Source organism: Zingiber officinale, chromosome 5A, assembly GCF_018446385.1.
Source record: "Zingiber officinale cultivar Zhangliang chromosome 5A, Zo_v1.1, whole genome shotgun sequence".
Lineage (NCBI taxonomy): Eukaryota > Viridiplantae > Streptophyta > Magnoliopsida > Zingiberales > Zingiberaceae > Zingiber > Zingiber officinale.
Genome location: NC_055994.1, coordinates 35,377,199 through 35,392,109, shown reverse-complemented (window position 1 = coordinate 35,392,109; position 14,911 = coordinate 35,377,199). Strand labels below are relative to the sequence as shown.

Genomic DNA, 14,911 nt, shown 5'->3' with positions numbered 1-14,911 from the left:
GGATGAAGGAAGGTTGTGGGCGGTAGACCTAGGGCACCACAGTGTGTTCCTGCTCATACCTGAGGGTCATCGGCTCGAAGTGGACTAACGATAGTTGTCTGGGGGTAGGTCGAGTGACAATCTGCCGGAAAAACTCCTCGGGTGGCAGCAGTCGATGCTGTACCTAGATCCGCAAGGGAAAGGGTCGACACCAGGGATCCGAAGATAAGAGGAGGATCGTCGACTCATACTTGTTGCGAGGAGTGGCTCGACACTGTGGCTCGCGACAATCGGGAGAGGAGATGGAAGCCTCGGTCGCTCCAGCGATGGTCAGCGCAGCCCTCGCAGCGGCGGAGGCGGATCAAAGCTAGGGCACGACTCTCTACCCTTGGTCGAAGGTTGTCCCGTGTAGAGAGGGCGACTCAAAGAAAGGAAAGAAGAAACTTGGCCGGCGGTGGCACGAGGAGGAAAGGGGAGGAATGCGCCGGCGGTAGTGAATCGGGGGAAATAGGATTGCGGTGGAGATGAGGAGAGGAGGGCAGTGAAGTCGGCGATGATGGCTTAAGGAAGGAGTCGACGCAAAGAAGAGGGAAGAATCGAAAGAAGAGAAAGAGTCGACGCGAGAGGGAGAGAGAGGAGGGTCGGCGGTGAGGAGGAAAAAAAAAGGAACAGAAGAGATTAGGTATTTATAATATGAACTTAGGTTTAGGCAAATCAAAACCTAAGTTTATTCCTCAATCAACTCCCATTTTTGGATATTCCAAACATGCTTTTCCCAAACCTATAAATTCATCTCCTCAAGATATGCCATACGAGCTCCGAAAAATTCTCAAAAAATTTCTAAAAATTTTATTACGGTTATTCGTCTATTAAACTTTATTATACTATTATTATTATTTTGTTACGATGTTTTACAAAATCAGTCACAGTAGTTAGTTTTAGACTGTGTACAAGTTTGAAAATTTCTAAAAATTTCATGTGGTCTTCTATTGTTTTTCTCCTCAATTCTATACAAGTTATTTTTCAGAAGTTCTTCATGATTCTTGCTGCTCCTCAACTTACTATCATTACATTTGTCACTAGATCTTATTTGTGTAGGAGGGGGACCTTCTTTGAACCATTTTGAAACTATGCTCTCAATCTTTACCCCCAAATGTTTGAACTCCTTATTCTGTGACTTCCGAATTTCGACATTCTTGGATGGTTGAACTGTATTTCATTTGACAGGCTCTTTAGTATTTATGACTTGCACTTCTTGAATATTTGAAGGAGATTCCATCCAACTTTTATCTGACCATTCTTGGAGATTCAATGTCACTTGATCAATCAATGTATATGCTTCGTCCACACTTTTATTCATAAAAGAACCTCCAGCTGATGAATCTAAATAACATTTATCTGTGAAAGAAATTCCCCTATAAATATGTGCAGGGTAAGCCATTTTTCCAAGCCATGGTGAGGGCACTGCCTTTGTAGACTCTTGAATCTGTCCCATGCTTCAAATAAAGATTCTCTATTTGCTTGAACAAAATTTGTGATGCAACTCCTCATGTAGATTATTCTGCTTGGAGGGAAAAAATGATTCAAAAATTGTTGCTCTAATTGTTCCCAACTTGTGATGCTTTGAGGATGAAGAGAATATAACCAAGTCCTTGCTTTATCCTTGATACTGAAAGGAAATGCCATCAATCGAACTGCATCCGCTGACACTCTTTCATAGTCCACCATATCACAAAGCTCTAAAAATCTATCAAAGTGTATATAAGGACTTTCTGATACTTCTCCTCCAAATTTATGACCTTGTATCATAGAAATTAACTCTGAGTCTAGTTGGAAACTTTCTGCTTCAATATGAGGCTGCACAATGGGAGATAAAAATCTTGCAGAAATGGGTGCAGAGAAATCTCTTAAGGACCTACTTGACATGTTAGCGCTCATGGTATCTAAGAAAAAATTTTATGAGAAGAATTTAAAATAAAATAAATGGAAGACAAGAAATAAATTGCTATATGAAAAACAAAAAATAAATGTAGAATTTAAAGACAAGAAAGAAAATGCAGATTTTTTTTTTTGAATTATGAAAATGGAAAAATAAAAACTATTCACAAATCTAGACTAACTAAATTGTTAATCTACTAATGTTAATGCGAACAGTCCCCGACAACGGCGCTAAAAATTTGTTACGCAACCGCAAGTGTACGGTTGCGTCGTTAGTAATAAAAATATCGAATCCACAAGGACTGTTGATTAAGCACTAGAGATGTCACAAGGTAAGTTATCTAGACAGTCGAAAGCTGGCTTTGGCGTTTGCAAACTAACGAGGGTGATTGAAAAGGGAAAGAGAAGGATGAGAGAAAGAGAAAGAACTAATCTTGGGTGGAATGAGCTTCGGGAGATGGATTCTAGGATTTTGGTTTCATTGTAATACTATGAGATACTACATAGATTGCTCAGTTCAATGTTCTTGTAGGAAGTTAGATTGGCCAGTATCCCTAAGTATCACGTAGAGATGTTCCCTGTGAAATCCTGTAACGGTTAACCCTCCTGTCACGAGGGCGTCTCGGTAGATCACTAGGATACATATCTAGTAAAGAACAATAAGGATAAGGGTAGAGGTTCGGTACGGTTACCTACTTCCTTATGGAGGAATTGCCTCTCCTTTCAAGAGAATATCCTAGACGTCCGTGAACGGGTTACCGTTGTCACTAGGGCCCCTCGGGTATACGATCTAGAGCACTCTCTTTACGAGAGCAGCAATTCCTAAAGGATTGTCTCTCCTTTTGAGGGAACGTCTTAGACGTCCGGAAAGGGTTACCCCTGTCACTAGGGTACCTTGGTCAATACGCTCTAAGGTATCCCCTTTGCGGGATCAACAATCCTCCACATCAATCAATCAAAGAATAGAAATATAAACATCTCACACAAGCATGAACAAGAATTGACAAGTCATCGTATAGAAACAAAGTGAATCTGCATAGTTCTACATCTCCATCGCATTACAATTACTCCCTAATCCTAGAAGAGGACGTCTACTCCATTGTGGGGGAAGAACAACCCCAAAACATAAAGAAGAACATACTTACAACCCTTGATATGAGTAGGGCTGTAAACAAGCCGAGCCGAGCCGAGCCGAGCTTTGGGGTGTTCAAGCTTGTTTGATAAGATAACCGAGCCGAGCCGAGCTTAAAATGAATCAAACTTTTGAAATGAGTGTTCAAGCTTGACTTGGTTTATTTCTTATGAGCTTGAGCTTGTTTGAAGTTTGACTTGAACTTGGTTCGTTTAGATGTTATCAAGCTCTCAATTCAAGCTTGGCTTGAGCTTGGTTCGTTTAGATGTTATCAAGCTCTCAATTCAAGCTTGGTTCGAGCTTGGCTTGAGCTTGGTTCGTTTAGATGTTATCAAGCTTGTTTGATTGTTTGAAACTTTTAATTGTTTGATTGGTTATTAAGGTTGATAATTTAAATTTATTTATTTTATTTTATTTTATTGTTTATTTAGCATATTGAAAAGAATTTTATTAATAAATATTGTTCGTGAACATTGTTCACGAACGTTGTTCACGAACGTTAACGAGCTGAATACATATGTGTTCAAGCTTGTTTGTTTAGCTTAACGAGCTGTTCAAGTTTGTTTGTTTAATTAATCTAATGTATATTGAACAAACATAAACAAGTTCTTACCAAACCGAACATCAAGTTTGTTCACGAACGCTTGGTTCATTTACAGTCCTAGATATGAGAAGGAAGGGAAGAAGCGATGCTTGCCGAGGTTTCCGATGTTTTGGAGATGCCCCCTTGCTCTGGATATGGACGGAACGTCGAGGGACGGCGGTGGATGAAGCTCTAGGGTTTCCCCCGAAGGAGAAAACCCTTTCCCAAGGAGAGGGACGAAGTCCCCGAACCAAAGATGCCAAGAATAGGGTTCTTGACCCTTTTATACCTCCTCCAAGCCGCCTAGGAAAACCAGGATTACGGGGCGTCCGGTAAACCGAGTTTTTCACCCATTAAACTAGGTTTTCTCGTGATCTCCCCTGAACCAAAGTTGTAGCTCTTGAAATTATCTTCAATCTGATACTTGGATCGAGCCCTGGCTCCAACCGAGTCGAAAGTTATGGCGGTTCGAAGTTTGGTCTGCGGTCTGGGCGGAGATCCAGTTGAACCCGTGGTTGGGAGGCACAGCCGTGCCATTTAGCACGGGCAAACAATTCTTTCTCTTTGTTGGATCTGAAGCAAAGTTGTAGATCTTGAAGTCAGCTACGTTTCGGTATAAAGAACAATCCGAAACTCCAACGGAGCACAAAGTTATGGCCAAATTACGATCGGTCCGCAATCTGCCTAGAATTCAGCACAGCTCTGTTTTGGCGTGGCACGGCCCGCGTTCTTTGTCGCACAGCTGTGTGGAATCCACACGGCCTCACACGACTTCCTCTCAGGTTGAGTCACACGACCGTGCGAGGTTGCACGACCGTGGCCTTCTTCGTCTCTGCCGAGGTCACACGGCCGTGTGGATTCACACGGTCGTGACCTTTCTCTCCACTGTAATGTTGGCACGGCCGTGTGCTGCTTGGCCACTGTCATGGGGGCACTACCGTGCATGGTTGCACGACCATAACTTACTTGGCTGCAGGTGGTGAGGCACGGTCGTGCAGGGTTGCACGGTCGTGCTCTGATCCCTCTCTGGATTGGCCACACGACCGTGCAAGGTTGCACGACCGTGCTCTTTGCTTTATCCTGGTGCGTCGACAATCACCGTTTTCGCTCCAAAAGTTATCCCTGTCAACACAAAACCAAACAAAGAGCAGATATCCGAACAAAAGAGTATATATGGTGAATACATGCTAAAAGAGGCGATCATGCAAGGAATATATACGTATAAAGCAAGTGAATGTGCGTCAAAACATGCATAAACGATCATACTATTTACGCACATCACCTTCAAAAACATAGGACCACTTTCACACACGGCTATGATATTAATTAGCGGTCTTCTTTGCACATCCGACCACCCATCACTACAAATACTAACCCCCTTTTGTTTCCAAGTAGTTTTTGTTGGCTCCAACAACTTTTCAATATGAGCTTTTTCTTTTTGAAGAAGTGAAGTTCTCAATAAATTGTATCCAGGTGGAAGATAACCTGGAATCATTCATTGAGTAGCCAAACTGAAAGCACGAACATAATGAGGATTCCTAGCAATATTGAAAGATAATCCCCGGTGTAAAAGAGCCTCGCAATTTCAGCGTGGAGCTCATCTCTAGCATTCAAGTTAAAAGTTTTTTCAAGAGGGCCAAGTTGTCCTTTCCTCTTCTTTGTTAGAGTTGGATCATCATTTTGCAAAGGACCAGGACCACTAAATGATGATTTTGAAGCCATGTTTGATGATGCAGATGACGAAGGCAACGAAACTTCTTTCGGTTTAGAATTCTTCTTTCTCAATTCTGCATCATCCACAAGTTGTTGCATACGCTTCATTTGATCCATTGTAACAGTTGTACAACCAGCAATTCCAGCCCCTTTTTGTTTTAACAGATGTGCTTTCACCCTCAAATATGATCCTTTATATACTTTAGTACATATATTGCATGACCAAGTGACATTTCCTCCTCCAACTGCCTTTTTCACCTTGGTTACAAATTTCTACAGAGGAGAATAATCATCAATATCCTCTTGTCCACTCTCATTTTGAAAATTTTCCATAGCAAATAGGCTGGAGAAATAACATAAACATATTGATCAATAGACTTTCCAGTTTCCAACAAATTAAAAAAGTGTTGTTCTATTGACCATTGCACTATTTGCACACTGCATAAGAAGCCCTAACCAAAATGTGCAGTGCAACCAAAATGTGCAGTGTTAAAACTGCTATGAGAAAGGTCTCATGGATGTGCAGTTCTTTTTTTTTCAGATGAAAGAAAAGCGAAAAAACAAAAAAACAACTTCAGAACCGTGATTTCAGAAGAAAAAACAGAAAGGGAAACTTGCCAGAAACTAAAGGGCAGCAACGAGTAGTGACGAGGCGAGCAGAACAGTGGCGAGGCAAGTAGAACAATGGCGACTCTGGCAAGGCGAGCAGAGCAGGCGAGGCAAGAAGAGAAGCGGCGAGAGCAGAGCAACGGCGAAGGTTTGCACGAGCAGCGAGGAAGGTTTGCAGCGAGCAGCGGCAAAGGTTTGCACTTTGCAGCGAGCAGCGGCGAGAGTAGGGAGGAAATAATCGGGAGCAATACAAAACCAAAGGAATTTAGGGTTTTGTTATGTCAAATTCATTTTAATTTATTTATTAATCAATCCTTAGAAATTTATTATTTTTCAATTTGAGCCTTATAACTTTTAGTTTTTTTTACATTTGATCCCAAACATATCCGGAAACGTGTCCTATCCATATCCTTGCCGTATCCTAACCGTATCCAGCTGGTCAAACTTTAAAAAAGTCAATGACACGGATTTTGCCGTATCCGACACGCGTATTTGCGTGTCGTATCCGTATCCGTGTCGTGTCCATGTCCGACACTTGAAAAAAAAAAACTGCAAGTGTCCGTGCAACATAGGTTTTAGATTATACCTAGTGCTGGTATAGTACCACTGTATCCCGTATTAACATTGCCTTAATAAAATCCAGATATGAGAATATTGTATGGCTTGTGTACCTTGACTGCTATAAACTGATGGTACGTTGTAGATCATAGGTTTGGTAACTGTATGGATCAGTACATTAGATTGACTATTCGCCTTAATATATTCTTGTGGCCTCGTATCATTGTATTTTTGGATGATGTGACCGAAAGTCTTAATTGTATTTCATGCAAATTAGATATCCTGTACTTTTTTTTATTGTTTTCCTCTTCCCATTAGGCAGTTTGCAGGATTTGCCATGTGGTTGTACCTTATATCCTAGCCTCTCGTTGTTATTGATGTTTGTTCTTATGCCAAAAGGCTATTCAATTTTGTGGTCTATCCAATTGAATTCTCAGAAGGTTTAATTTTCCTTTCTCAACTTTTTCTCATTATCATATTTTTCTGTAACTGGTGTTTTTGATATGTCTTATTGAAACATTGCAATAATCTTCAATGAGCTTTGTAATTGCAAAAGCTACTCTTGGTTCATTTGGAAGATATCCTAGATTCACTTCTTAGGTTCAAGCCTTTAATCGATGACACATAATTTAACATTTTCTAATACTTTTTAACTTATCTTTCATTGCTGGATGGCCATATTTTAATAGTTTCTCTATCTTCCAGGTTTACAAAGCATTGCAGAATTCTGGAATCAAGGCTTGTATCTATCACGGTCAAATGGGAAGTAATGACCGGGAGATGTCCCATAGGTTCTTTTCCAAAAACTTACAATGCTTGGTTTGTTCATGAAATCTGACAATTCAAGTGACAGATGTTGTGTATCCTCAAAATTTTTAAAGAAAAGGAAAATGCAGCCAGCTAGAATTGCAGGGCTTCTGGCTTCAGCCTGTGTTATATGAAAACCATTGTTTTACTTTACTAAATTTTATTCTCAGGAATGAAAATTCTGATGACAGCTAACTTGCAGATCATTCATCAGAGATGAGGTTCAAGTAATGGTTGCTACTGTTGCTTTTGGCATGGGTATTGACAAACCTAATATTAGGTGTGTGATTCATTATGGATGCCCTAAGAATTTGGAATCATACTATCAAGAAAGTGGAAGATGCGGTAGAGATGGCCTGGCCTCAGTCTGCTTGTTATACTACTCGAGAAGTGATTTCTACAAAGTTGATTTCTACTGCGGTGAAGCACAATCTGTATGTGTAATCCGTTTATAAATTGGACATTTAAACTGCAATTTTTAGAATAGAAATATTGTTTATTTGTTTTAGGCTAATCAATGCTTACCATGTATTCTGCAACTTGTATGATGTCCTCACCCAAGAATTTGCTTTAGACAAATCAGGAAAGAAGAAATGCAATTAAAATGTCTCTAGTAGCAGCAGAAAAATATTGCTTGTTGGCTACTTGCCGCAGGAAGTATTTGTTGCAGTATTTTGGAGAAGAGATAACAGATGACTGCGGTATGGTCTTATTAACTTTTTCATCAGATGAAAAGTCTTCGTTTTGAGTTATATCAACTGTGTTTTCCACTCTTGGCATACTAGATAGAAGGCATGATTATATGATTGTTAATGTTTGGTGCTGTGAATTAAAGGGTCTTATGGATTTATGCTTGCTTCCCATTCATTTGTTTAGGAGGATATTTTCATGGGATATGATAAAAACATTATTATTTCTTTTGTGTTGCAGGAAACTGTGATAATTGTACGAAAACCAAAAAAGAAAGAAACTTGTCAAGAGAAAGCTTCTTGTTGTTGTCTTCCATAAGATCTTGTGGTGGTCGATGGGGTATCAATATGCATGTTGATATTCTTCGAGGATCTCGGGTAAATATTTGCAGTATTTATTATATATTATTCAGCGTTACTCCCCAAAAGCATTTTAGTATTATAAATGATAATAATTGTAAGCCGCCATATGCTTAACAACCTGAACGTGCCTCTGTGGTTGACTTCCCATGCAACTGACGGTACAATTTTACCACATGTTGGAATTTGACTTCAAGGTTAGTAGGAGCTTTCTGATTGCTCAACTATCCTGGAATTGTTGTATGCTTAGCACGATTAACAATAAAGTTCTTACAAAAAAACTCAATCAATTCCACTAAAAGATGTTTAGTCGTGTAGAATACATAATTCATTTAAGGCATTTTATACCTATGAACAATCATATTTTCTACTTCATGTGTATTTCAATTCTTTTCTATCTCCTGCATTTTAGAAGCTTGCTAAGAGCTGTGCCTTATCAAGGTTCTCTATTTAGGCTATTACTCCCTCTCCTTGTTAGACCAGGTTGGGAGATCGTGACAGACTCACCTTATCTGAGCTGCATAAGTAGGGAGAAGTCTACTGATGAGTTACATTTTGATATTATACCATAGTTTTCATACAAGGTTTTTGGTGGTGATTGTAGACATATTATTTAATTTTGGATAGTTTCTCTACTATGCCTTGTATGTAGAAGGTGATAAATTGTTGGTATCTAGCAGAGTAGACACCCATTGGGCCTTGTCTTCATAGTAAAAGATGATGAGATGGAGTTCAAATAGAATAATGGAATACATGGGCAAAAACATAACGTGCTTACTTGCTAAGTGCGAGGATAGAGTCCAAAATAGAATAGGGAAATAAATGGGCCAAAGGCTCCATTGAATTGACTTTATTTGTTGAGCATGGGGACAGAGTTCTAAGCGTGGCAAAATAAGTATATACCATTTATTATCAAAGCACTAGTAGGTGTAACTAAATATTAATACCCATCAAGCAAGCCATTTATATATTTTTTAATCATAATGCTTTAGCTCTTCAACTACACTTTAGCTCTTCAATATTCCATTTAATTAAATATAAATGTTCATATTAAGAGTACAATCATCCCCCAAAACATGGAGGAAGTAATTAATTCTGATTTGTTCAGATAAATTTGTTAACACATTTTTTATAATTATCTCTGAATGTTAATTAATTGTTCACTTGATTACTTTTGTTAATGCTTTAGGTATAATTAGTACTATACGTCTTATTTTACAATGACATGTAGAAATTAATTATCAATAAGGACTTTAAGAAGGTAAAACAATAAGAACTTTAAGAAGGTAAAACAATATAAGGTTAATTGAATGAATGTAAGAGCTTATGGACCATTCATTGGAAGGAACCTTGATCTTTCACCATTTTGTCCTTATAGCTAGTAAATACCTACTTTTTATTCTTATTTTAAGGACAACTTGAGAAAAAATTGTATAGATTTTAGTTAGGCCACACAAATTTTTTTTGGAATCAACAAGAGGACACCCACCTTTAAGTGAAGTTGTTGACACTTAAACTTCTTCCTCTTGAGATGCAACTATGTGGCTTAGGCAATTTTGTAGGGGTGATTGTTCAACAAATTTTTGGTAGACCATAGATACGAGAGAAAGAAACTTGATTGTATATTCTAAGAGAATACAACTTATTTATCAACATCAAAATAACCATCTTGCCTAAATACTAGATAAATATATGACTAAACAACTTTAAAAAACTTTAAACTAACTAGGGAATGTGGAAATAGTCTCGAGACTTGGCAACATGGAAAAAAACATATTTTTCCAACACTCCCTTTGAGTTGGAGCATAAGTATCTATCATGCTTAGCTTGTTACATAAAAACAAATCTTAGAGAATGCCAACAACAAGACTTTAACCTACTAAGTGGGGTCAACTATATAGATCCTCCTATGCCATTTGGTTTGATCTCCTATTATATTGTTATCTATATTTAAATAATTTTATTCTTTTTTATTGTTGCTAAGTCTTATTTGATCTCCCTTTTCCTCGATTAATGTGTATTTATCATGGTTTTACAACGCCTAATTGAAATATTTATTGGTCGCCTAGATATATATTTATACCATTTTAAACATATACTCTCATAATTTTTACTCGATAGGTGCAATCTCAACTTTTTCTTTATTGCTTTCATTTCTTATCTGTTCATTCTTACATATCTACACATTTATGTTAACATTCCCTATCTCTATTATTATTTTCTTTTTCTCATATGCTCGATTCATAGCTTAACATTTAGCTTCATTAAAATAGCAATCTAATTGTCGTTTTGTAAAACTTTTTTTTAAGTTATAGAGGTACTTTACAATAACAAAGAACACCTACCGCCTTCCTCCATTTCAATCATTTTGTTTCTATATTATGCGAAACATTTATATTAATCCTCTATCCTTTTACAAAAATGATCTTAGATACTTAAAGCTGTAAGTTGTCGTCTTCTATCTTAACAATTGATTTGTTATGTCTATTACTATTAAATTTAAATTTTAAATATTTTGTCTTTACTTTACTAAACTTAAAACTTTTTGCTTCTAGTATTTTTTGCCAAATTCTAATTTAGCATTTATCTCATTGATTAAAACAATGTCATTTGCAAACAGTATGTACCATGGTAACATGCCTTGGATTCGTCCAATAAATTTATTCATAATTAGTGTGAAAAAATAAGAATTTAGAGTTGATTCTTATGCAATCCTATCTTAATAAGAAATATTTCATTTAATTTGCCTGAAGTCTTCACTTTTGTCATTATATTTTATATATATTCTTAATTGTTTCAATATACGCTATGCTATCACCTTTCTTTTGACCATTATTGGGAATAATGCCCCATTGACCTCGCCACAATCCATTGAAATTGTTGCTTCTGCATGATAGGAAGCAATTTTTCTAAGGTAAACAATAAAAGGGCGCCCAAATTAAGTAAATCATCAAAAGGGTTCCCTACTAGATATTTTATCTCGAGAATCCATTTCCGTGCTATTGTAGCAGCTACGACTAGTTACTATAATGTGTAGAAGCTATTGGGTAGTTGCTACAACGTGTAACACTTATATAATATTATTGTAGTGTTGTACAAGCTACTTAGTGGCTTCTACACGTTGTAGCAACTATCTAATAGTTGCTACCACAATTTTCAAGTGATTTTAATCTATTTAAAATAATTTTAATGAAGTTTAAATAATTTTGGCTAAGTTGGTAAAGAGTATTTTTATATAATATTTTTAGAGTTTATGATGTAGGGTTTAAGGTTTTAGTGAAATAGTTAATTTTTCACGTTGTAACAGCTACCAAGTAGCTTCTACACTGCGGCTAAATTTTAAAATCTTGAATTTTAAATTTTAAATTTTAAATTCTAAATTCTAAACACTTTAATAGTTTATTTTTCACGTTATACTAGCTATCGTGTAGCTTCTACATGTTATGCCTAAATCCTAAATTTTAAAATCTTTAACTCTAATTTTAAACTTTGAATACTATTATATTAAAATATTCGAAACCAACTTGGTCAAAATTATTTAAGCTTCATCAAAATCACTTTAAATTAATGAAAAACATTTTAACTAGCTACTTAGTATCTTTTACAAGTTGTAGCAGTTATAGAGTAACTTTGACATATTGTAGCAACTAGTTATAGCTACTACAATAACTCTAGAAATAAGGAACAACGTTGTTGCAACTACCGAGCAGGCTGCTACACGTAGGGTTGTAAATGAAGCAAACACTCATGAACAAACTTGATGTTCGGCTTGGTAAGAGTTTTTGTTTGTTCAATATACATAAGATCAATTAAATGAACAAACTTGAATAACTCATTAAACTAAATGAACAAGCTTGAGTGCATGTGTGTTTGACTCGTTGAAGTTCGTGAACAATGTTCGTGAATAACGTTCGTCGTGATTCATGAACAACGTTCGTGTATAACGTTCGTGAATAACGTTCGTCGTGATTCATGAACAACGTTCGTGAACATGTTCATCAATGAAACTCTTATTAACATAATAAATAAACAAAAAAATTTTCAAAATGAACAAATAGATTTGTATTATTAAACTCGATAACAAACCAAATAAGCTTAAAATATAAAATTTTCAAATAATCAAACAAACTTGAATTGAGAGCTCGATAACATCTAAACGAACTACGCTTAGGTCAAACTTGAACCAAGCTCAAGCTGATAAAAAAGAAACCAAGCTAAGTTTGAACAATCATTTCAACAACTTGGTTCATTTTAGGTTTGGCTCGGTTACCTTATCAAACAGCTCGGCTTTGCTCATCTACAACAATAGCTACACGTTGTAGTAACTACCGAATAGCTACTATACATTGTAGCAACTATCAATAGGGTATTTTGGAGATAAAACATCTAATGGGGTGTCCTTTTGATTTATTTATTTATTTTTTAAAAGGGGTGCCTTTTTGATGATTTGTATAATTTGGGGCACCCTTTTGAATTTTGCCAATTTTCTTCCCTGGATACACCCTATTGTCCTATTGACCCTTGTATTTATTGCCCAAGATCAAGGGAAATGTCACTACTCTAAGCTTCCCCAAATCCTTCCATTTGAAGCGATGCCGCCATTTGCCGGAAAAGGAGAGGAGTTTGATGCAGGGAAGGGATGGCTTGGGACGGAATAGCAAATCCTAGAGAAGAGGAAGGTAGGGGTTGGCCCAGTATGAGATGTACTTTTGATTTCTCTTCCTATCCACAACAAAGAAAATAGAGGCGTTCAACCTCTTCTTGTCCAATTATAATAATAACTTAAGTGGAAAAAATCTCACTCATGAGCTTGCAACCCGACCTCTCCATTTGACTTTGAAATAAACTAGATCAAGGCTAAATTTGACCCATTTTTGTCTGTAACACATCCCCCAATAAATCAATTCTAAACTACATGAAATTTATTAACACAAACTAAAATTCACCAAAAGCTTCTATAAATTGCAGAGTTAATTCTTACTATTTATAGTGTCCAACTATTTCACAAACAAATCACAAGTATTTAAATTTGAAAAAAATTTCAAGTATATTCATTGAAAATTTGCTTTCCAAATTTAATCACTTGCAACAAATAGATGAGGACAGGACATAAATCTCAATGATGTTACCACATGACTTTTACTAATTTCATCGTCTTGTTTTTTGGAGTTGGTGCTCTTTCCATTCTAAGTATGTATAGGCTGCTCAATATAAGGGACATCAAACTGAAATCGTACTGGCAAACTCTTCAAACATGCTTTGGACATGGCATATACTTTGGAGCATCAATAGATGAAATACATCATGCACGTCAACCGAAGGAGGCAATATGAGTCAATAGTTCGCTGAGCCAACATCCTCTAAAAACTACATGAGCCAATTTCCCCAGTACAAACTCTTCAAACATGCTTTGGACATGGCACATACTTTGGAGCATCGATAAATGAAATACATCATGCACGTCAACCGAAGGAGGCAATATGAGTCGATAGTTCGCTGAGCCAACATCCTCTAAAAACTACAGGAGCCAATTTCCCCTTGAGTCCAAACCACTTCACACCATTAGAAAAGAAAATATGAAGGAACACATGATTATCCTCAACAAACTCTAGCTCCGATGCCTACTACCGCAAACCTTTTGTTGTCTCTTTGAACCATCAACAACGTGTGCCCAAACACATACCAATTTTCCTTCTTTCTGTACTGGTTGCCGTCACCGACCACATCCCAAACTACTAGGATCTGCAAGCTCTCTATATTATACTTCAGAAGGTGCCATCTGAATAATAGATGAATATAAGTCATTTTTATAGGCAAACTCCATTAAGTACAAGTGATCTTTGCATCTGCTCCAAAGCACAAGCCTGCTCGAGATCCTCCAAGATCTGAACAGTCCTCTCACATTCACTTTTACTTTCACCGACCATCAGCAGAATATGATTTGTTTTTGGTATAGTTGTATCTCAACCAAACTAGTTCCAAATTAACCCAATCTTGAGTCAAAAGAAAACTAACTTAAACGGAAATTGTAAGCCTCAAAAGCAATGACAAAAGGATTCAATTGAACTGATTTTTCCTCAATTTAAAATAGAACTGCTATATAAATCAATTAGTTGCATAATAATTTCTATAATCAGGGGCATTTTAAATGTCACGCCCCGGAGGAGTATCTGTCCGAAGAAATTTCGGCAGCATCTCCCCTGTACGGCGGACAATCTGAAACTTTTCTACAAGCACTATATACCTCAGCCACATGCGGCTGGAATAATAACAATAAAAGAAAACAAACACCACGCAGTTAATAATAAATTCAGCCTCTGGCTGACACAACCACGCAGTAAAAAAATAAAGCAGCCCACTCGGCTGTACCAAAACCAAAACACAAAACTGCTAGCCGGCTAGGCTTACACAACCAATAACAAATACAAAATACCACATAACGACATCAACACTCCAAAAACAAACCGGAGTACAGAGCTAAACAAACTGATACATAAACAAACAAAACATACGTGAAATCGATAAGTCCTCTGATGTGACGTG

At 37.0% G+C, this 14,911-nt stretch overlaps 1 protein-coding gene and 1 non-coding gene across 4 annotated transcripts in view; both read left to right on the top strand.

The window, feature by feature from the left end:
• The window catches only part of LOC121980424 (ATP-dependent DNA helicase RecQ-like), a 95,167-nt gene that overhangs the window by 43,933 nt on the left and 36,323 nt on the right, over positions 1 to 14,911 (top strand). For 2 of the 3 annotated variants that reach the window (XM_042532453.1, XM_042532452.1), the window contains exons 9-12: positions 7,218 to 7,303; positions 7,522 to 7,753; positions 7,894 to 8,020; positions 8,250 to 8,386. In XM_042532453.1, coding sequence (XP_042388387.1) covers positions 7,218 to 7,303; positions 7,522 to 7,753; positions 7,894 to 8,020; positions 8,250 to 8,386 — 582 coding nt within the window. The remainder of the gene's footprint in view (positions 1 to 7,217; positions 7,304 to 7,521; positions 7,754 to 7,893; positions 8,021 to 8,249; positions 8,387 to 14,911) is intronic. The other variant, XM_042532455.1, reaches the window with a different exon arrangement.
• On the top strand, positions 1,427 to 1,532 carry LOC121983503. Its single transcript, XR_006112552.1, has one exon. It is a non-coding gene; the product is annotated as a small nucleolar RNA R71 (small nucleolar RNA).